General features: G+C 39.8%; 2 protein-coding genes across 2 annotated transcripts; both read right to left on the bottom strand.

The window, feature by feature from the left end:
• Nucleotides 1–15: 15 nt before the first annotated feature.
• Nucleotides 16–13526, bottom strand: LOC106942732 (protein AF-10-like). Its single transcript, XM_015026069.1, has 7 exons — nt 13075–13526; nt 10357–10436; nt 10207–10261; nt 9974–10083; nt 3306–3409; nt 624–717; nt 16–485 (listed from the first exon to the last, which is right to left on the bottom strand). The coding sequence occupies exons 1-7, from the start codon at nt 13181–13183 to the stop codon at nt 357–359; spliced, it is 681 nt and encodes a 226-aa protein (XP_014881555.1). The 5' UTR covers nt 13184–13526; the 3' UTR covers nt 16–356.
• A 2633-nt stretch (nt 13527–16159) lies between these two features.
• On the bottom strand, nt 16160–18403 carry LOC106942731 (zinc finger protein Aiolos-like). The gene has a single exon (XM_015026068.1). The coding sequence runs from the start codon at nt 17724–17726 to the stop codon at nt 17313–17315; it is 414 nt and encodes a 137-aa protein (XP_014881554.1). The 5' UTR covers nt 17727–18403; the 3' UTR covers nt 16160–17312.
• Between the last annotated feature and the right edge of the window lie 1748 nt (nt 18404–20151).

The raw sequence follows: 20151 nt of genomic DNA on the forward strand, positions 1-20151 counted from the left end.
TCCGTTTCATCTTGGAAATATTTTCTAGCACGTTGATTTCAAATGTTAGATTTATTTCTGCGAAAGGGAAAGCGTTTCTCTCCACTGATCAGGCTCTACATAAATAAACTGATTGAACACATTCCTTCTCCTGCTTTGTTTTGCGTCTTTTTCAATAATCTATATAGATTCTTAATTATTGATCTCACTGATTGGCATTAATTACCGACTGGCCTCACTATTTTTATAGCAAAAGTTTCACTTAAGTTGTTTCAATCCATCTCTGTCAAAGAGTAGAGGAAAAAAAACAAAGTGACTTTACACTGAGGGGAGAGATATTGCAGGTGGTTAGTAAATACCAAGTTACTCAAACTAAATCAGACCAAAGAGTTGTTTACCTTCCTCTGTTTATGGTGGTGATGTTTTTCCTGCGATGGAGAACTGGAGCGCCCCCTGGGATGACTGAAGGAGCTACTAGCATTTTCGCTTGAGCGCAACTTCTTCTGCTGTAAAAAAAAAAAAAAAAAAAAATCAACTTTTCATTCATTGTATATATTAAAAAAATCACAATAATGACAAAAAAGAAGCAACACAAATCTCTTGGAAAAGCAGGCTATATCCACAAACAATGATTTTCTCTGTACCATCTTGTTGTAGTGATGCTTGCAGTAACCACAGTATTTAACGTTGTCGGCTTCTGGGCCTTCTTCCTCACACAGCAGACCAGCCATCTGAGCACTGAGCAAAGCATAGCACAGGGTCATAGGTCAGAGTCAAGCTTCTACACAAACCAGACAACACAGTTGAACCCGAGAGATCAGTCATGACCGAATGAGTTCAAGTTTATTCCGGATTTCTTCACAACCTAGTCAACATTTGGTCTCTTAATTAAGAACATTCAAAACACGACAAGATAAATGCACTTGACCGTCATTCATTTCAATAACATGTTATGTTGATGCTGGTACTTGAGTTAAATTTGCATGTTTGATGATCTTCAAGATGGAACTTTAGACAAGGTTTCTCTTCGCTTCGTGCTGCGTGCTGAGATCTGGCTGCACTATGTGGCTAGAGAAAGAGTCCATGCACTAAGATCTGGACTTCAAGGAAAACTCATTACACCTATGCCTTCACTTGTCATTGAGGGTACACAAGTAATTAGCTGCTCCCTCAAACTGGATGGCCCGACACGTCACATCGGAACAAAACCAAAATATCAGCATTTTTTTATTTGTAAATTCGTATGAAGGGAAGAAGACTCAAAGTTATATATTAAAGGTATCAGAGATATGCCTAAAATAAAGTCAGAGAAACAAAAAGGTGTGAGGAGCCATTTCAAAGAAGACTATTTTCTACAGAAGACTGTTAATACAGCCTGCTACTTATAAACGGAGTGAACGGTAAGCAGGTAACAGGAAGACTGAACATAGTATAGAGAAACTGCTCTATACTGTGTACTGGGCATGCTGACAATCTTTTGGAAATGTTATAGCAAGATCTACAGACTTTTAAGTAATGCATATAAAAAAATGTGGCTTGGAGGTAGAGATGCTAAACAAGAAGCTCAAGATAGTTTATAATGTTGTCTGTCGTCATTTTCTGTGTTTTAGAACTTTAGTAAAGCCCAATTTTAAAGTGACTGCTCTCTCACACAGATACAAGCAGAAAAATAAAATACATTTTTCAAAATATATTCTGATTATATTAAGAGTAGAGGCAATATTATATCTAATTTTGACCCAAAAGCTAATGTTAACTTACTAAATGAATTAAGTAAATGTTAAACAACAAGCTAGCTAAAGCCAACATGATGATAACAGCATTTTTTTCCCAGAATACACCAGTCTTATCTATTTTGACTGTTTACAAATGCAAACACAAAAGATTTTGTTTTCCTTTTTTTATTATTCTGTGTAATTCATGACAAACAGATCACGTGGGGCATATACACATTTGTGTGTGGATGCGTCACATTGTGTGTGTGCGTTGCGCCTCGTGTGGGTCAGACGCTTTTTCTTTGTATGCCATGAGCCTCGTGTGGCATATTATGGGTCAGGAACTGTGCGACGTCGCCGTTTCTGTGTGGCATGTGCATCGCGTGCATATGTATTTGTGTGTGGGTCAGGTGCTCTGGTTTTGTGTGCCACACATATCGTGCGTGTTGGGGATGTGGTTGTGTTCATGTGGGTCAGGTGAGGTGATGGTTTAAATAATATCCTGCAGGCATCCCTGGCCTCGCATACACTTCCTCAGTCTCTCTTTTGGCGTCAATCTCAATAACCCTGCAGTCGTCCTGAAGTTGTGTCGTCCTCTTCCTCATGCAGCAGAACGGTCTTTTGAAACCCGTTCATAGAAAGCCGTGTATTAGCCGCGTCGCAGTTTTCAAAGCATGTGAACAAAGTAGCGGCTTATCATTCATTAATTATGGCATGCTGTACAACGCTTTGTGTCTGTGAAAGGCGCTTTATAGATAAGCTACTTAATTTACACAAACAATAGCAAACTTTGAATCTTCTTCACTTAGTAACAACTTCAATACCAAGCAGAGTTGCCATCAATGTAATTTGGTGCCACCAAAGAGTGGTGAGTTTAACTGGAAAAAGGTTTGTTTGGTTTTGTCAGAGCAGATGAATATGAAAACTAGACAATTGCAAGTCACCAGCAAAACTTCTTGAGACGCTTGTAGTAATTGTAGATTTCCAAAGATGCAAACAGAAAGCTCTCCAACCTCATCCCTTGTTGATCTTTTTTTTTTTAAATTAATTTAACTATTTCAAGACAGCTCTTCAATTTAGACAAAAACAAAACAACAAATTGATGCCATTTACTCCTCTTCAAGAAAACTTGTCATCAGCTGAAATCGTCATCTGCAGGTCAGACGTCTGTCAGACTTTTGCTGATCATAAAATGGGTACAAGTTCCCCCGACTGTTGCATTTCTAGGTTTCGTCGCTGAATTTAAAGCAAAGGAGAAATAACAGTTCAAATCAAATACAGGGGTACAGTCAGACTGCAAAGCAGATAGCCAGAGCCTCTTCTGAAATGGGAAATAATGTTAACTATTGTATTTCAGTATTAAATTTAAGGCTGTTCAATTAAGTCCTCAGTTAACATTAATTGAACGCACTGTAAGCGACGGAGCTACAAGAAAAAGTACACAACGTATTCAAAAGAATGAATGCGGTACTGCAGCAGAGAAGGAGAATCGCTATTTTAAAGCATCAAAATATTTGATGTTTTGTCTACGTCTTTTGTCATTTCCTTTCGTAGAACCCCACCAGACGCCGAACATCAAACGCAAACATGATGACGATGCTCATCACTCACCAGGTGACGTGAAAAGCCTGTCTGCAGCCCTGCCTGTTGCAGGTCATGCAGGCTCCACAGGCCGCCTTGCTCTCCCTCCCGTGGTCCTCGCAGATGTAACACGTCTGGGCGGCAGAGGACACCAGAGAAAGACAGAAATACGATTCAGAATTCACAGCCATGTGCAGTGTTTATACCAACGTGACCAGAGCAAACACATAAAAGGGAGTTGCACCAAATAAAAGATTAAAGCGCTAATGTAACGGATTAGGATGTTTAGCAGATGAGGGTTTAAAACAAAATTGTTTCTTCAGGGTTTGATACGGCAGAACTGTTCACCAGATGTTTAGGGAGACTGGATCGTCTGTCATCACCTTTAAATATTTTTGGTGCTCCCATCCACACAATGAATGCATCAGGAGAACGATTCCCTTCACTGTCCAACGTTAAGACTGAACTTTTCCTGGTCAGTGAAGAGTACCAAGAGGATTTCTTTTTGCTAAATTGCCAAAGCTCAACGTTCTTTAAATGAAAATGTTTACATTTGGATCCCTGGTATTTTGGTAGTATTGATTTTTAATCGTTACGGATTGGTTTAGATGCTTTGACAAGCCTCTCCCAGTAGAGTAAAGAAACTTCAAAAGAACAGGTGTAACTGAGTCTTTTCAGCTCTGCCCACGAAATTTTCTGTGGGACTGTGTTGTGTCATGTTGACTCTGTTGTCCTTAAAGGGGCAGTACCATGCATTTTCCTGGCACACAGTGCCATTTCTATAGCACAATCAGGTTACCTTTGGTTGTAATAAAAATGCTGTAAATATATAACAACACATTTTACTACGTAATTTGACATCTTGAAATTGGGTCTCTCTCTCAATAAGCTCCTACTCTTTCCCACAATGCTTCTAATTATGCCGTTTATAACCATCTTGAGGACCGCTGGACTACAAAGTGGTTCATATGATAAGCTCAGCAGACTTGCAGTCCCACCAGCTGTTTGCTAATTGCTGCTGACGCTAGTTTGGAGGAGTTGAATGGGGGAGAAATGGGGGAAGAAGGGCTCTATGAGGCAGAAGCTTGCAGCTCCGAGGAAGAGCGTCATGCAAAAGGCGGCGCTTTGTGGGATCAAGCGTTTAGGCGCCGTCTGTAACATTACAGGATGATACAGAGCTCAAAAAAGTACATTTTACATAAATAATCATAAAAATCAAGATATTGAGGGTGACGGTCAAAGCAGTTTGTAACTAATCTGCTGATATGATCAGACTCATTGTCCATTTTAAACACCCACTTGCGGTCAAGCTCCAGTTTCCTGCCTGATGATTTGAGATGTTGCTTCAACATTTTCTTTTTTCATGTAGCCATCTATGAAGTGAACCAGTTCCAAAACACCCACCCACCCCCACCATGATGGTGCCACCTCTGTACTTCACTGATGGAAGAATGTTTCTCATTTTCAACCAAATGTAGAAATGGCCAATATAATCAGTCTACTTAGTTGCAATATTTGGCTTTTATAATGATTTGGCACATTTCATAAAAGATCGTCTGAGACACAACCCGTCTCCTCCCTGGAAAGTATCGTGGCTGAACATTCCCGAACTGTTTTTACTTGGATATAATTATCTAAAAAGAAGAATGTGGAACCTTCAGACATAAGGAAATTGAACTCATAGCTAAACAAGACCTATAGAGGTCCAAAATTATTAATTTCTTTATTTGTGTTTTGTGTGCTGAGATGTGGGCTTGACATATATTCACAGGTATGCCTCAATTTAAAACAATTATTTGGAATTAACCAATAAGATGTTTACAAAGTCATGACATCATCATCTGGGTTTTCTCAAATTAAGTAAAAGGCAGACTCATTCAACAAATCAGAATATTTTTTTAAAAATCTATTGATTTCCGAAGCTTTATCACCAAGTCAAGCACATTAAATAAATTACACACGAGTGGAGGTTCGAAAAACTTCATTTTTGTTGTGCTTTCCAGTCAATGAAAACATATTTAAGATTGGAGTATCACAGCAAGACAAATAAAAGACGGGCCTCTTCTCAATGCATTGAATACGACTGAACTCTTAGTTCATTTTTAACCTCCGAATTAAATCGAACTCCTCCTTCATGATCCCTAAAATGGGAAATGTTTAGTCTGATGTTAAGCCACGGAGGGAGGATAAAGAAAGGTTATGCGACTCTCCAAACATCATATGCAAGTATCTGGTTTCAACTGTACATGTGGGCCTGCACGAGATGAAATGAGCAAGCTTTGTACTTGTCCGTCAGCGTTCCTTTAGCAAGCAGGGCAGGCTGGCAGGGGGCAGGAGAGGCCTAGCAACAGGTGCGAGACAAAGGAACAGCAGGCTCTTCACCTTTTTCACTCCAGCCGTCTCCGTTTGCTCTTTCTCTCCCTTTTCCCTCCATTCCCCACATCCCACAGAGCTCTCTGTTTCGCTCTCAGAGGATGACGCTCGTGCAGTGAAAAGCCGGAGACACAGCCGCACCGAGCATGTAAAAGGGAAGAGTGGCTTCTCAAGTTTTCGCTGTCCATTGTGAGGCTGTCTAGGAATGCAGGCTGCAAAAAATCTGGATGAATGGCTCTGACGGGGCAAAGCTGCATACAATTTACTGTAGCTGACAGTAATATGAAACCGGGCCCTCAAACACTCACACATGTGTATTTATATGTAGGCATAGACACACACACACACACACACACATGCACGCACGTGCGCACATCAAAGGCACTGGATTTCCAAAATGATCCTAAGATTTCCTTTTAGGAGAGTTTATCCGATACGACACATGTTGTAGATGAACTACAATATTATTTGCCGTCCAGGGACCCAAACTTTCAGGCAATCTAGTAAAGTAGTCTTGAAGAAATGCATCCAGTCCTCCTAAAGGTCCACCCCCTTAAACTTTTTACTGCCAGCATCAATATATATTAAGGATTGAAAAGTAAAATTTTTCTTTGTATGTTTTTTTTTAGTAATGGTGTCAAAACCGCTACAATTTACTGTCATGCTTTTAAAGAGATGCTGGAGTTTCAGCAACTAATTTCTACTGTTGTGTGCAGCATAGAGTACTGAAATGCTGGCCCCTCCCCACCTGTTGCTACACACTGCTGGTCGTCTGGCTAAAGAAAGATTGCTACACTGTTTGGCTGACAAAAAGAAAATAATCCAATTATGATTGGATTTATGAAGTATAAATAAGTATAAGGTAGTACTTCTATTGAGGTATTATAGTTTTAAAACTACTAACAAGCTAATAGAAGCAGCATGTGTTTTATACAGCCAACTAGAGATTAACAATCAATGCAGAGATTTAAGCTAAGCAGCAGGAATCAAATTAATCTAAAGAGATTAGATTCAGTTCATTTTTCACCATCAGGAAATTAACATTAGATTTGCATTAATGCAGCAAAACCAAGAATTCACAAAATTTCAGGTCCATCAACAAACATGAGCCTAAATGCAGTTTTTTGAGTTTATCAATAAGCTGTTGATATTTTTATTAATATTTGTAAAATATTAAAACATAATTTAAACAAAACAAGCACAAGGAAATTCTTTAGATTTTTGAATTTGTATTTAAGTTTTAGTTATTGGTTTTTAAGCTGTGTAACTCAGTGCGCTCCATCAGTTTTTCTAATGAATTTCCCTACTAAGGAACAAATAAACTACTATATCCCACTAAAATCAAACAAATGTATAGGGACACATGCTTCATAAATCAAAAACAAAACAACATAAATCCCCTTTTTTCCAGTATAATGTGTTACAGTCTTAGGAGGAAAAAATACTATCCACAAAATCTGAATCTGCAGGTGAGCTAATCAAAGAAAACTGCCATGAAAAAAACTGACAGGAAAAGCCTGGCTGGTGGATCTTGGTTTTAAATTAAACAAGTTATATTGTGTTATATTTGTCAGAAATGTTTGTGTTAATAATGAAATTGAACCAAAGTATCTTAACTCAAGTTTATCAGAACTGTACACAATCAGCCGGCCATTAAAGACTGTATGTTTAAGGAGTATAGGAGAAGCAACAGGTGACACCAAGTTAAATCTAATGAATACAGAGGATTTTTTTTTTCTTTTTTGATGGTAAATGTGCATCTTTGTTTCACGCTGCTCCAGCCTACATCTGCTTCAACTGGAAATCTTCCAGAGTTCCCAGAACAACAGTCACCGTGACCTCGACACACTCAGCTTAGGGCTTTTACAGGATGTGTAGGTGGGAGCACAGCAACAAAGTATGAAAAAAAAAATTCAATACAGAATAAAGGTAAGAGTGAATAATACAATACACATCATGTGTTGTGCTAGCCACTGGTTTTTCAACATTTGAGTCACTGCATAGATGTGTGGGGCAACATTTATGTGACCAACATAAAAATCTTGTTTGTTTTTAAAAAACAAAAAACAGAATAAAAATCCTACATAATGTAGATTCAAGAGAGCAGTCTGCTTATTAACTCACTTACATTTACATTTAAAAAATTAGTGAAAGTTTTTAGTTATCCAACAATAAATTGGCACCAAACTTTTGTGCAACAGCATCCAATGAAAGTGATTTAAAACACTTGTATGTCCATAAAATCAAAGCTGAATAAGAAGGGAATTTGCTCGAAAACAACATCATTCCCAGTCTATGGGCCACAGCAGATATTAAATATTTACTGTTTATTCCGTCGTCTTGGAATATGAGAGGGGCAGATTACATAAGACGCACTTTCTTTCTGCTTCTGTTTTACTCGATAGACTTGATCCGAGTTTGAATCTGTGACCCGAACACTGCGACACGTTTATTGAAATTAAATTAGTAACATAAAAGTGGAGACATCATGAAATCAATCAAATCAATTGATTGATGACATAAAGCTGAAATTAGCCTCCAGTTCCTCAGCGTGGCCATTTCAGTGCTTTCCTTGCATTTGAACCAACTCTGTCATGCCAATCTCCCAAAATAAGATTGTTCTGGATCAGAAGAGTAACTTGCGTTAGAACCATGGATCACAAAGGGTTCAGAGGCCAAAACAGCTCTGAAATGACAGAGGTTTTATCTTCAAGTTTTATCAATGACTCAAACGTCCAAAACAAACTATTGGTTAAAAATCAACAGATATATACAATTATTTAACTAGAGTTACTGCCCAAATTAAAATTACTTAATTCTTTTCCAATCCAGTTCCTGTTGATCGTCCAGGTGACAGTAAAGTATTTTAAAATACTATTTATGCACATTTTACTGTGCAAAATGGAGCCTTCTGCAGTATAGGTAGCTGTAGCGGTGTGTCTCGAGACCACATGGCGTTTATCCATCAGCCATACTTTTTACTGAAACTTCACAACAAACCATGACACACACAACAACAGGGCTGAGGAAACTCATGCTATAACATCAATCACCTATGGTTTCTCTCAGAGGGACATGAGTTTTATCTTCACCCTCTCGCCATCCACATAAAAAAATGAAAAAAAAAAACAAAAAAACAGGCCAAACAACAATTTAAAAATCTCTTGCTTTAATCTTAGACTCTCTATATGTAATAATTTAATGGTCTTGAATGAAAGTATTGGAATTTTAACAGTAAATTAGTGAATTTTGCATTTGAACAGAGTAAATGCTGCTGTTCTTGTTGGTCAAGAACGACAGCCAACCAACACAGTTTAGACGTCTGGAAAGGACAGCAGCATATTTTCATTTTCTACCTCTGCTAAACTCTCCTTCTGAGCAGAAACTTAGTTAGGAAAGTTAGTTTTCCTTTGGTGCCAAGAAGGTAGATGTTGTGATCAGCAACTAGACATTCTTTGCTTTGACCCAGTTTATCTTTTCCTTTGCCGAAGCTTCTTCTTTTCAACTACAACACACTTTTATCACCACCGTGTCATGATAAAACCAAGCTGTATGATTTTCTAATCTCTGGCCTCCATAAAGCAAAACTGTCTTTTGTTTTACCCTGTTTGACAGAAATATGCAGCTGCTGCAACATCTAGGGATTTGTAAATAAGTGTTGATAAGAAAGCCAGTGAATGGAAAATATGAAAAAAAAAAGTTAGCAAGTTAAAATTGGTCAGTAAGCAGTAAAACAGATATGCTGTAATTAATTTTATTCTGGTTTATATGCACAGAGAATTTTGATCAATAATCTGGAGTGATACAAAGAGAGACAGCTCTATAATTCAGCCATTTTTAGACAATCAAAGTTAATTATAAAAGCTCTGATCTGTGCATCTCTAAACAACAAAGTAAAAAGGAGCTTAGTTCTCCACTCAACTCATCCTGCAGAAGCATAAAGTTTTATTTGACTGCAAAAAGTGAATTACTTGGTTTTGGGAACCATCTCTCTAACACTTGTTCAGTTTATACGAGTCTCCTGCAAAAACAAAAATAACTTTTACTCCCAGTTTCTGCACAAAAAAATGTGCTCCTTTGATTGTTTTTTTTTTTATAGGTCATTTTCTCTTTCTTTTTTTTAGACCCAGTTTGATTATTTTTTGAAGGAAAACCCCCTCCCTTCAAAACGTAAAATATGCACAGCAGATTAAAGATGGCATAGCACACTGGACTCTAATCTCAGGGATTAACCAGTATATCCTAACACTCAGATTTCAGATAAAGCTCTGCTCTCCAATGCAGCACTAATGCAGGTTTTCCACTTAGACGTGCATGTTTTGTACCTTGAGGTATCTCTCATGTGGGACATACTGCAGGATGATGGGCTCCATGGTGAGAACGTTGGCAAACTGCACCTCAGGGATGTAGAGCGCGCACACAACGTGGGCCCAGCCTGAGCAGCAGAGAGATTAGAGGAAGATGACAAGGCCCTTTATGGAGGTCTTTAATCTGTTTCAGGCGCACTGATGGAGATCTCAGAGAAACGTCGGGAGAATTAAGGTGGACAGAGACTCACCGCCACTGTCTGTCCTTTTAAGGGCTCCATCCTTGTGGGGACACAGTTCGCATCTCTGAGGCAAAAGAGGAGACAGCAGAGCTCACTGTGAGCGGAAAAATCAGTCATTGCAGGTGAGATGGGAAGAGTGAGACATGTTGGCATACTCACTACTCGTGCTGCTCGTTCCTGTGACTCACACTTCCTACAGAACCACGGGCCGGTGGGAACCTGGACAATGCCGTAGCACGCTGGGACAAACGCACAAACAAAACCAAGTGACTTCTATTTTCCTGCTTTTTTTTTTTCCCTTCTTCAGTCTAATTAAAAACACATTTTTGACAAGATGAGGAGAATATGCTCTAAAAGAAATGCTTAAAAAAAAAAGAAATGCTTCCTAATCATAAACTAATTTGCCGTATAAAATAATATTTGTTCAAAGACTTGGGGACAATCTTAAATTCAATCTGAATTTTGAGACAAGCAGTATTATCTCCACAATATCTGGAAAATATGGTGCTTCACATTTAAGTAACAAAAAAAGAAAAAAAGAAAAAAAAGGAACCTAAATGACAAAAAAAAATGTCCTGTGGAGAAGTTGGAGATGTGGCTGGGCGATAAAAATAAAATCTCTGATATCTTCATACTTAATCTGATTTTAAGGCATTTTTTTCTTGCTTATTTCTCTTGAAAATAAATTACAAATGACAAAAAAATATGTCAGAAACTTGCTTAACCCCCAGTGAGAGTTGATTCAAAGTCCAAATAATAAAAAAGGAAAGATCTCCACCACTTGGGCTATACAGTCGTGTTTCAGCATCTCCATCACCAAAAATACCGTCAGGTGTCAACATTAAAGTGAGTGAAAATCTGTTCGACTGGCTAAATAAATTATTGTCTTCAACATAAACGTTATTATGATATTGCATAAACTCCCATTGCAATGCTGATTATAATTCAGGATTCTGTGCAGCTTTTATAGAGCTCACAAAAATATATTTCTACCTGATTATTAAAAGGAAGTGATAAATGATCCATTAGCTTAAAATTAAACCAAAAATCTTATTTTGATTTCTTTTTTTGTAGTCATTTCCAGATTACTTTTTCCACTGACCCACAGCCACACCAACAAAACCTCAAAATCACTCAAAATATCTGTAACCGTTTGACCAACGAGTGAAACGTTAAAATGTCAGCATTTATTACTACAAAATCCTAAAGATGTGTAAAAACAACTAAATGTACTGAAGAAGGCTAATTGATTTCACAGAATGTTGTCTGGCACATCAAGAAGAAGTGAACTTATGAATCTTGGTAAATTACAAGATGTAAGAATGTAAAAAAAAAAAAAAAGCAACTTCCACATATTTTAAAAATAAATCCCTTTTGTATTTAAAACTATTTCCATTCTGCTGCTTCATAGCTCTTCTGTAATAGTCTTTGTTGAGTTTATCCACAGCAGAAGACATGTTTCTTCTTCCTACAGGATGCAGTTTGGTTTTAATAATCCTCATAAACATCTCATTCATATTTATAGGGCGCTTTCATCTCAGCCATAAACTTTAAAGCTATTTCAGCCTTTAACTCATCTATCATAAAACCTAAGCACTTCTTGGTCACTTCAGAGACAAAACTCCATTTATCTCATAGTGCCTTGCAAAGTGTTCACGTTGTCATTTGGCAGCCATAATCTTCAGTGTTATTACTGTAATTTGTGTTAGAGGACACAGAGAAGTCCATAATCTTGGGTTGTATGTGCTTTTATTTTCCATACGAACATAAAACCTGGAAAAAGTGGAGCGCATCTGTATTCAAATCTGACTGAAACAACATTTTGTGGAAAATCCTATTACAATTCCACCTTCCAGCAGGACTATGACAGAAATACAGAGAACAGAGCAGGTAAACGAAGGCATGTCGATGCATTAGAGCCCAATCTGGGGCAAGACTTGAAAATTGATGTTCACAGACCCGCAGTCCAAACCTGACCGAGTCTCAGATCTGTTCCTGCATGTTTTCCTCCATAGTTGTCCTCCCATCAAATCGTCCTATCTGAGCTGTGGATATCTAAAGCTCCTCCAGAGTTACCGTGGGCCTCTTGGCTCCTCCTCTGATTATTATCTCCTTACAGCCAGATGAGTCTGATAGTTTATGTGGATCCTCATGAAACTGGTACATTGTTATACATTACTCAAAGTGCTCAAAAACTCAGTATTTGTAGTTTTAACTTGTCTGCTATGTTCTTTGGTCTCAGTGATGTTCACTAACTGAGGCCTTCAAACAACAGCTTGAATGTAAAAACAAAACAAACAAACAAAATAAAAAGCACACCTTGCATGCATTTCTTTTCTACAACATCACAATTCTGCACTACGTCGTGTTGGTCTGTTCCAACTTTGCGGTTGCAATGTGAAGAATAAAACAAAAGTTCAAGAAGTGAATACTTTTGCCAGGCTCTGTAAATAATAAACATCGCAGAATCAAGTCTGACGATTTACTCCATGGATATATGATCCTGGGAGTTAGCTGCGCCCAATTATACGAGGTAAATAAAACAAAGCAAGTGTCCAAGCCGGCGGGCCTCACCGGGGCTGGCTTGTGGTGAAAACTGGTTGCGTGTCATGATCAGCCACACACGGACCGGTCATGGAGGCACCATCCATCCTTCCTTGATGTCAGCAAGCCTGCCTGGCCCTGAGCGTTCACAACAAACAGCACGCCTGCCTGCTACCCTGCCTACCCCTCCCACACGCTCGCAACACGCACGTACACAGAGCGAGCCTACCTCAGAGACCTGCCGTCCTCTGAGCGCCGCTGGCCGCTTCCAGCCGCCGGGCTCAGCGACCACAGCTGCCCGCTAATTATAAGCTAACGGCGGCTAAATGTTACCTTGGTGAACGGCGACGCTGCAGCCGTGTCCATCACAGTACACCAGCGGGTTCTCAGCCCAGCCTCGCTCGTCTGAACACACGCAGCAGCCTCCGACCATTTCCCGCATGCTTCTCCCATATGAAGAAATAAATTTCTCCTCCCGAGTAACGGCCCAGACCTCGGCCAGGCCTGTCAGGTAGACATCCGGCACTTTAACGCTGTACCGGGCATAGTCATCTGCCGCGTCAGAAGCACGGGAGTGTTTTTGCCGCAGCGGTGAAACCAAATCTCGGCGTGTAAAAAATTGCGCTGCTTCGCAGCTTCTACGTTTTACCGTGATGTCCTCCTCCCGTCCTCAGAACAGATGCAGTGCGCATGCTCACAATTTGTCCTGCAAAGGCATCAACTTGGGATCTGAATCAATTTTCTATCTTAACATTTTAAGCTCATAGCTCTATATGTCTTTCAACTAGATAAAATCATACATTTCACCCATCGCTCAATTGCTCTGTTAAAATAATTTAGCTCAAGCAGCAAAAACCGTTGACTGCTTTTTTTTTTTTTAATAAACTGTGAAGAAACAACGCCATCTGCTGGACTTTGTAAGAATGCAATTGCAAGATATTTCTCCGGTATTTCACCATTCGGGCTGAAGCTGGCTTTCTCCCCAATGGGCTATAATGTCATAACGTGGAAAGTAACATACATATATATATATATATATATATATATATATATATATATATATATATATATATATATATATATATATATATAAATTATTTTAGGTAAATCTTTAAACCATGGTATATCTTAAAACAATGTTTGTATTTTATTTTCCCTTATTCCTTTGCTGGAGTGCACCATAGATTAATGTTACTTGGTTACCGTTGTTTGTAGCCTATCATTTCATGCTCAAACAAACCGTGGGCCATTTTCTTAAAACAATTTCTGTATCGAATTAATTGTGGTGATAAATACTCATGGAATGCTCATGTCTGATTCGTAATTTTAACAAAAGAAGTTTAGAATTTTGTCAAAAGTTTGGTTTATATCCTTGATTTATTTTGTCTCTAAGCCCAATTATCCCCAGTCAAATATAACACATATCTGAACCCTGATCAAACAAAAATTAGTAAGACACCTTCAGACATAAAATTTGGAATATTATTGGAGCAATAAAACCACATTTTCATACCGAACAGTACGAGTAGATTTTTTGAGATGTTGTCAATGCACCTACAAAACATCTCAAACATGGTCAGAACGGCAGACAATGGCAAACAGGTCTACAAAAATTACAACAATATGAAAAGCTGAGGCTGAAATAAGAAGCACCCCACTCCGATAAACCCCAACATTTGATTTTCTATTCTGCCCTGCAAGACAAATTCAGAACAACTGCATTCACTTGAACAGCTGTGACAGTTAAGGTTCACTGCTAAAATCGCTAATTTATTACTAATAAAACAGATTTACTAGGTGCTGCAGCAGACAATAATGAAGTAATTAAAGACACTTTGAATCAATTATGAATGCCTTTTGTAAACAAAACATTTTTATTGACATATATTTATCTTTATTACATGATCTACAACTAAAATGACACATAAGTAATCAGTGAATATTGTTTTTTTCTTTTGGCCCTTAAGGGCTTCCATGGGGAAACAATAAACACAAGCATCCCTGGTATAACTGCATTCTTCTTCACTTTATAATAATCTCCTTTTAATTATTTGGAAAGGTATTGCACCGCACAAGAAAATAATGAGTTGTTTGTGTACAACTCATTACACAAAAAACTTGTATTCAACTTTTGCTCTAAAGCAGCAAATGTTTAGATTTATTTTTTATTGGTTGTCACAAAAAAGTGTAGAAAGCCTTATTTATTTGAATTGGATTCTTGGAGTAAAAGAAAAAAAAAATCAAAGTCAGACAAGTAAGCAAAATGGCTTCCTAAAACCAGAAATAAAAAAAAGGAAAAACAAGATTCTCATCAACCTTCATCTCAAAATTTTGTGTACTTGAATCATAGTAAAGTTGCGCTTACTGTAGTTTGAATCTCACTAAATCTTCCACATGCAAAAAAAATACATTTAAAAATGATCAAATTTTTCCTTTATTTGTTTTAATGCATATGCAGGCATGTACTTTGCTAATTGCTTGTAGTGCTTTTAGTGGCTTGCCTGATTACTGAGCGCAAAAACTGACCAAGGGTTTCCCAACTTGAAACTAGAACATGGTCAGGTTGGGTTTGATGGAAGTCGGTATAAATAACCATAGGCGCTCTTTTCACTTCATTTCTTTCACCAATCTTCCGTCTAGTATCGTTAGCAAAGGGTAATGGACCTAAACTACTTGTCTTCTCATCTGTTTCAGCCAGCCAGCTCTACATCACAGATAATTTGTTTCGTTTTTGCTTTGTAACGTCTCTTCTGAGTACCTCGCGTGAGTCCCAGGCATCAGTCAGTAGATGTCACTAAAAACCCGACATCTTCTGAATGTACTGAGTCCAACTTCTTAACCCTGGGTTTTATGTTGGGAATGGGACTTTTTGGCACAAGCACATCCCTTCAATACTCAATAACACATTACTTCATTAAAAATGCCACTCACACTTCCATGAACGGGCAATTACATCCGCTTTAGTCAGAGTTTATTTACTCGGTATTGTGTACCGTTTACCCAGAAGACGAATGCCTTGAATTCATCGTCTTGTGCTTGGGAAAAGAGAAGCAGCAAAGCCGTGCTGATGTAATGAATGACTTGGCTTTTTAACTCGACATGTGGAATTGAAGCTGTGAAGACAGTTTGGCCTCACAAGTGTCACTTCTCTTCAAACCCAAACAGAGAAAGGGGAACTGGCTCTGATAGAGAGGACAGATAGTGAGGTAGCAGCTGGAAGAAGCTAACACCCTCCTCTGGTCTTAAAGCCAGCAAGGCGTGAACGAGTTCCTGCACTGCCATGTGGGCGAAGTGCATCCACACGCACGCGCAATCCGACGCACGGCCATGATGAAGTAGTTCTGTGGCTTGTCAATTTTTTTTTTTTGTGTGTGTGTGTGTGAGTGTGTTCACCAAAACTTCCCCACTGCACATTTTGGTCGTCAGCGGAAGTTTTTAAAAGTGTGTCATGTTGAAAATTCCCACAAAACCCTCATTTTTCAATGCATTTTTTTTTTTGCCCTACACACAGATAAATTCCCATTATCTGGAGTTTTACTGGCATGATGGTGGCAGCATCATGCTGTGGGGATTACTGTTACTATTCATTCTGTGGGTGAGGCGAGAATGAGGAGGAAGGAGAAACTGCTGACTGAAATTAATTTGTGTGCCTTCTCTCGTCCTTTCCTAACTGAATAACGAGTTAGCTGTTGTTCATTTAGACCGAGAGTCCTCAGCAATGCGTCCCGAGATCGTGACGACCCGGAGAGACGTCTGATGTGAAATATAACCAGTTTCTCGTCTTAGAAATAGTCAAGTGTAAGATCTGACACCTGTCAGGCATCAGTGGGACGATCCAGTAACTCATTTACATTGAAGGCACTGGAATAGTTTCCCTTATCTTGCAGCAACAAAAAAGTGATTCGGTTCTGTGCTTCGAGCAGTAAAACTGAGGCTTCTCTACCTCGTGGGAACGCTAAATGAGTATATTATTCTGGAGTGAGAAACCAGCACATTGTGCAGAGTGGTGTCCTTTGAAGCCGTGAACTGCAGATCTCTGAAAACCACAGCCTTAAAAAAAGAGACATGTGACCTTCGAGATAATAGGATGGTTTTTTTTGTTGTTTTTTTTTTTCTTTTCTGCAGTCAGTATTGGCAAACTTGAACATCTCTAAACGCTCTGCAGCTTGTGTGTGATGACAGAACCGCTCTTTTATTTTTTTAGTTTTCTTACATCTTTATACAGACAAAATAAAACAGTAGGTACAGCATAAATACAGTATTTTGTGCTGCTTTGTGTGAGTGGGAACACGCGGCTTTATGCAAAAAGACAACCTCGTTACGTACAAATATATGCATGCTGAGGAGTAGAAATGCTCCTGCAATAACTCTTTACAGGCCATCTTTTCAGATGGATGACTAAGAACAGCCGCCACACTCCCACGACGTTTATACTCACACACACTTTAACAAACGCCGAGGACAGACAGAGCCGCCACTTTATGCTTTCATTTCTAATACTACCAGCTACTTGTATGACTAAGTCGCTGTCTGTCTCCATGGCGGTGACCGTTTGTGTGCATGAACGCAGTCTACTTGAGTTCTAGGCGGTGCTCGCCGCGGGCTATGTGGGAGGAGAACTCGTAACGGTCCCGGCTGCGGTGGCCACAGACGTTGCATTCGAGCGGGTCGCGGAAGCCGTGGCATCCCATGTGGATGGTGAACATGACATAGTCCAGGAAGAGCACCCTGCAGTGGCCGCAGGGGTACACGGCTCCGGGCGGCGCCCCGGACTCTCCGTCCGCCCGCATGACCCGCAGGGCCTCGAGGGGCGTCAGCGGAAAGGGCTGGCTATGTGGGTGCGGGACGCCGTTCTGGTGATTGATTCCCCCCAGCAGGTGACCCAGGCTGTACATGACGGGCTGGGTCATCTGGGAGGCGGCGTCGTGGAAGGAGTCCATGCTGAGGGGCGGCTGTGCTCCGTGAGGAAGGCCCAGGAGGGGCATCTTGTGGCCATTGGTGAGGCTGATTGGGTTGATATCGGTGCGGTTTAACGGGATGGGGTACGGTCTGTGGGTGGGAGGTGGGTCGCCATCTGGGCCTGCAAGGACTGTCTGCAGCTGGCCCTCTGGCCCAGGTGAGCCGGGTGGAGGGTCCTTTATGTCAGATCGGTGGAGCAGCTCCCTGTTAAAGCTCAGGTCCAGGCAGACCCCGTTGTCGCCTACACCAGTGACACAAGAGAGCGCTGAAGATTCAACATGGGCTGGTTTCACATACTTCACTGAAGAGCATCACAGTACCTTGTTAAAGTATTAATACCGGTTGCACTTTTTCCACATTTTGTCACGTTGTAGCCACAAAAATCAATGTTTTTTTTCAGTTTTTCTACACACTGCAAAAACAAACTGGTCCAGATTTGAGTTCAAATACCTTATTTACATTATAACTTGGAATTAAATATTGGTGCAGTTTAACTTCTAATACGGGAAAAGTGACTCGTTCCACAGAGAGATTGTTTCACTTATAACGAGTATTTTTTTCATCAATATTAAGGAATCATTAACTTAAGACAAGGTATCTCTTGCTGAAAAGTTGCTTATTAGTTAGTAGTTAGCTGCTAACTGTTCTCTTTCTCACTGTTTATTCAATGTCACATGCAGTTTTTATTTTAATTATGTAAAGCACTTTGAAATGCCTTGCTGCTGAAATGTGCTATACAAATAAAATTTGATTGATTGATAGTTTTGACTTATTTCAAGTGTACAAAGATATTTGCAGTAGAAATCAGACAGAAAAATACTTAGCAAGATTTTGTGTTTTTTGCAGTGTGATTGACCAACACAAAGAAAAGTAATCTTGCGAAGGAGGAGGAAAACAAGTCAGGGTGTTTAAAATCTCTACTGCAGTGAACATTTGTATTCATCCCCTTATAGTTTGTCTGTCACATAAACTCCCAATATAATACAGTGAAGTTTGTGGTTTCGACGTGACAAAGGGCTAAGAATACTTTTGCAAGGCACTGCACATGGACAAGCAGCAGAAAACTGCAGTCAGAGCGCTTATTGCTTACAGATGGGCAAGAGCTTAGACAGATCCAGATGGGGCTCACTGGGGTCCTCGCTTTGGTGTGCAGCACGCACAGCGCAAAAAAATGTGCACCCCATTTGGCTAACCTGGTGCGCAGGCACGTCGTGGGACAAAAGAAGCTTAAAAGCAAGAAAACATCCTGAGCCAGGAGAGGACAGAGGGCTGAGAGGAAGCAGACGGCGCAGACGAAGGTCTTTGTTGCAGCTGCTACAGAAGTATCGACAGAGAAACACCTGCTCACGTTTCTCGCCTCCCGCTTGTTCTATCTTTCTCTGTGGTTGCAGACTCTCTTACTTCTCTTTTCCCCTGTGGTTGTCATATTGAAAGATCTCACTTCATTTGCCAAGCTGATAGACGTAGGAGTGTTGTGTGTGTGTGTGTGTGTCTTAGTTGATATGTATGTGTGTGTGTGTGTGTGTGTGTGCTCGCGGGAAGCTTGAGGCGTGATTGCGAAACTACAACCCCAATGTTGAGCTTAACCAGAGAGGTGAGAGGAGACTTGAAAAATTGTGCGTATGCTCAAAGTTTGGGAAATGACAGCGCCAACTCAGCCGTTTACTGAAACTGATACCTTCAGATCATTCATCACTCCAGCGGATTATCCGAGTCCAATTCAAAGCAAAGAAAATGAGTAATACTACTGAGAACTTTCAGAATCATATTTCTTTTGTTTTTTTGGGTTTTTTTTTACATAAATTTGTTCAATTAACCATGGACGGTCACACACACCCAACACTGACACCGCTCTGGGCAGAAAATCTAGGGCAGTGGGAAGCACTTTGTGGTGTGAGCCAGGTGTTCTGGCCCCAGTTCTCGTCTGGCAGGAGACAGACGCCAGCAAAGATACACAGACAAACAAGAAGCTCAGGCAGACAGAAATCATTTACAACAGACTTCTTTATTTAAAGACCTTTAAAGCATCGCTACAAGCAAACTGTTGTGAACTTGAGAAAAAGGCAGCAGCATTTACAGAAGGAGCTGTCAGGGGGGGAAAATAGATGCAACTTAACACATGAAGTGTCTTGCAAAAGGTTACCATCCACACACTTCAGTTGATTTCGCCAGGATCGCATGCGACAGACCAAAACCAATTACCTTATAATTGTAGATTCAAATGGAAACGATGCACGATTTTCAAACATCCTTTCTATAACGAAAAGAACCTAAAAAAAAAGTTGTGATATGCTTTCTCCCCCCTTTCATCTGCTACCCCTAAATAGAATCCAGTCCGACCATTTCCTGCACCTCATCAGTACATAAACTCCACCTGTGTGTAATTTAATCTCAGTACGACTCCAGCTGTTCTGCGAAAACCTCAAAGGTTTATTAGAGAACATTAGTGAA

This window comes from Poecilia latipinna, unplaced genomic scaffold (assembly GCF_001443285.1).
Source record: "Poecilia latipinna isolate Pla-1442-1.1 unplaced genomic scaffold, P_latipinna-1.0 Scaffold4507, whole genome shotgun sequence".
Classification (NCBI taxonomy): Eukaryota; Metazoa; Chordata; class Actinopteri; order Cyprinodontiformes; family Poeciliidae; genus Poecilia; species Poecilia latipinna.

Coding starts and splice junctions, on each gene's coding strand:
- LOC106942732 (XM_015026069.1), bottom strand. CDS start 13,183: ATGCGGGAAATGGTCGGAGGCTGCTGCGTGTGTTCAGACGAGCGAGGC. Junction 10,437..13,074: donor CAGCGTCGCCGTTCACCAAG/GTAACATTTAGC, acceptor CGTTTGTCCCAG/CGTGCTACGGCATTGTCCAG. Junction 486..623: donor AGCATCACTACAACAAGATG/GTACAGAGAAAA, acceptor TTTTTTTTACAG/CAGAAGAAGTTGCGCTCAAG.
- LOC106942731 (XM_015026068.1), bottom strand. CDS start 17,726: ATGCCCCTCCTGGGCCTTCCTCACGGAGCACAGCCGCCCCTCAGCATG.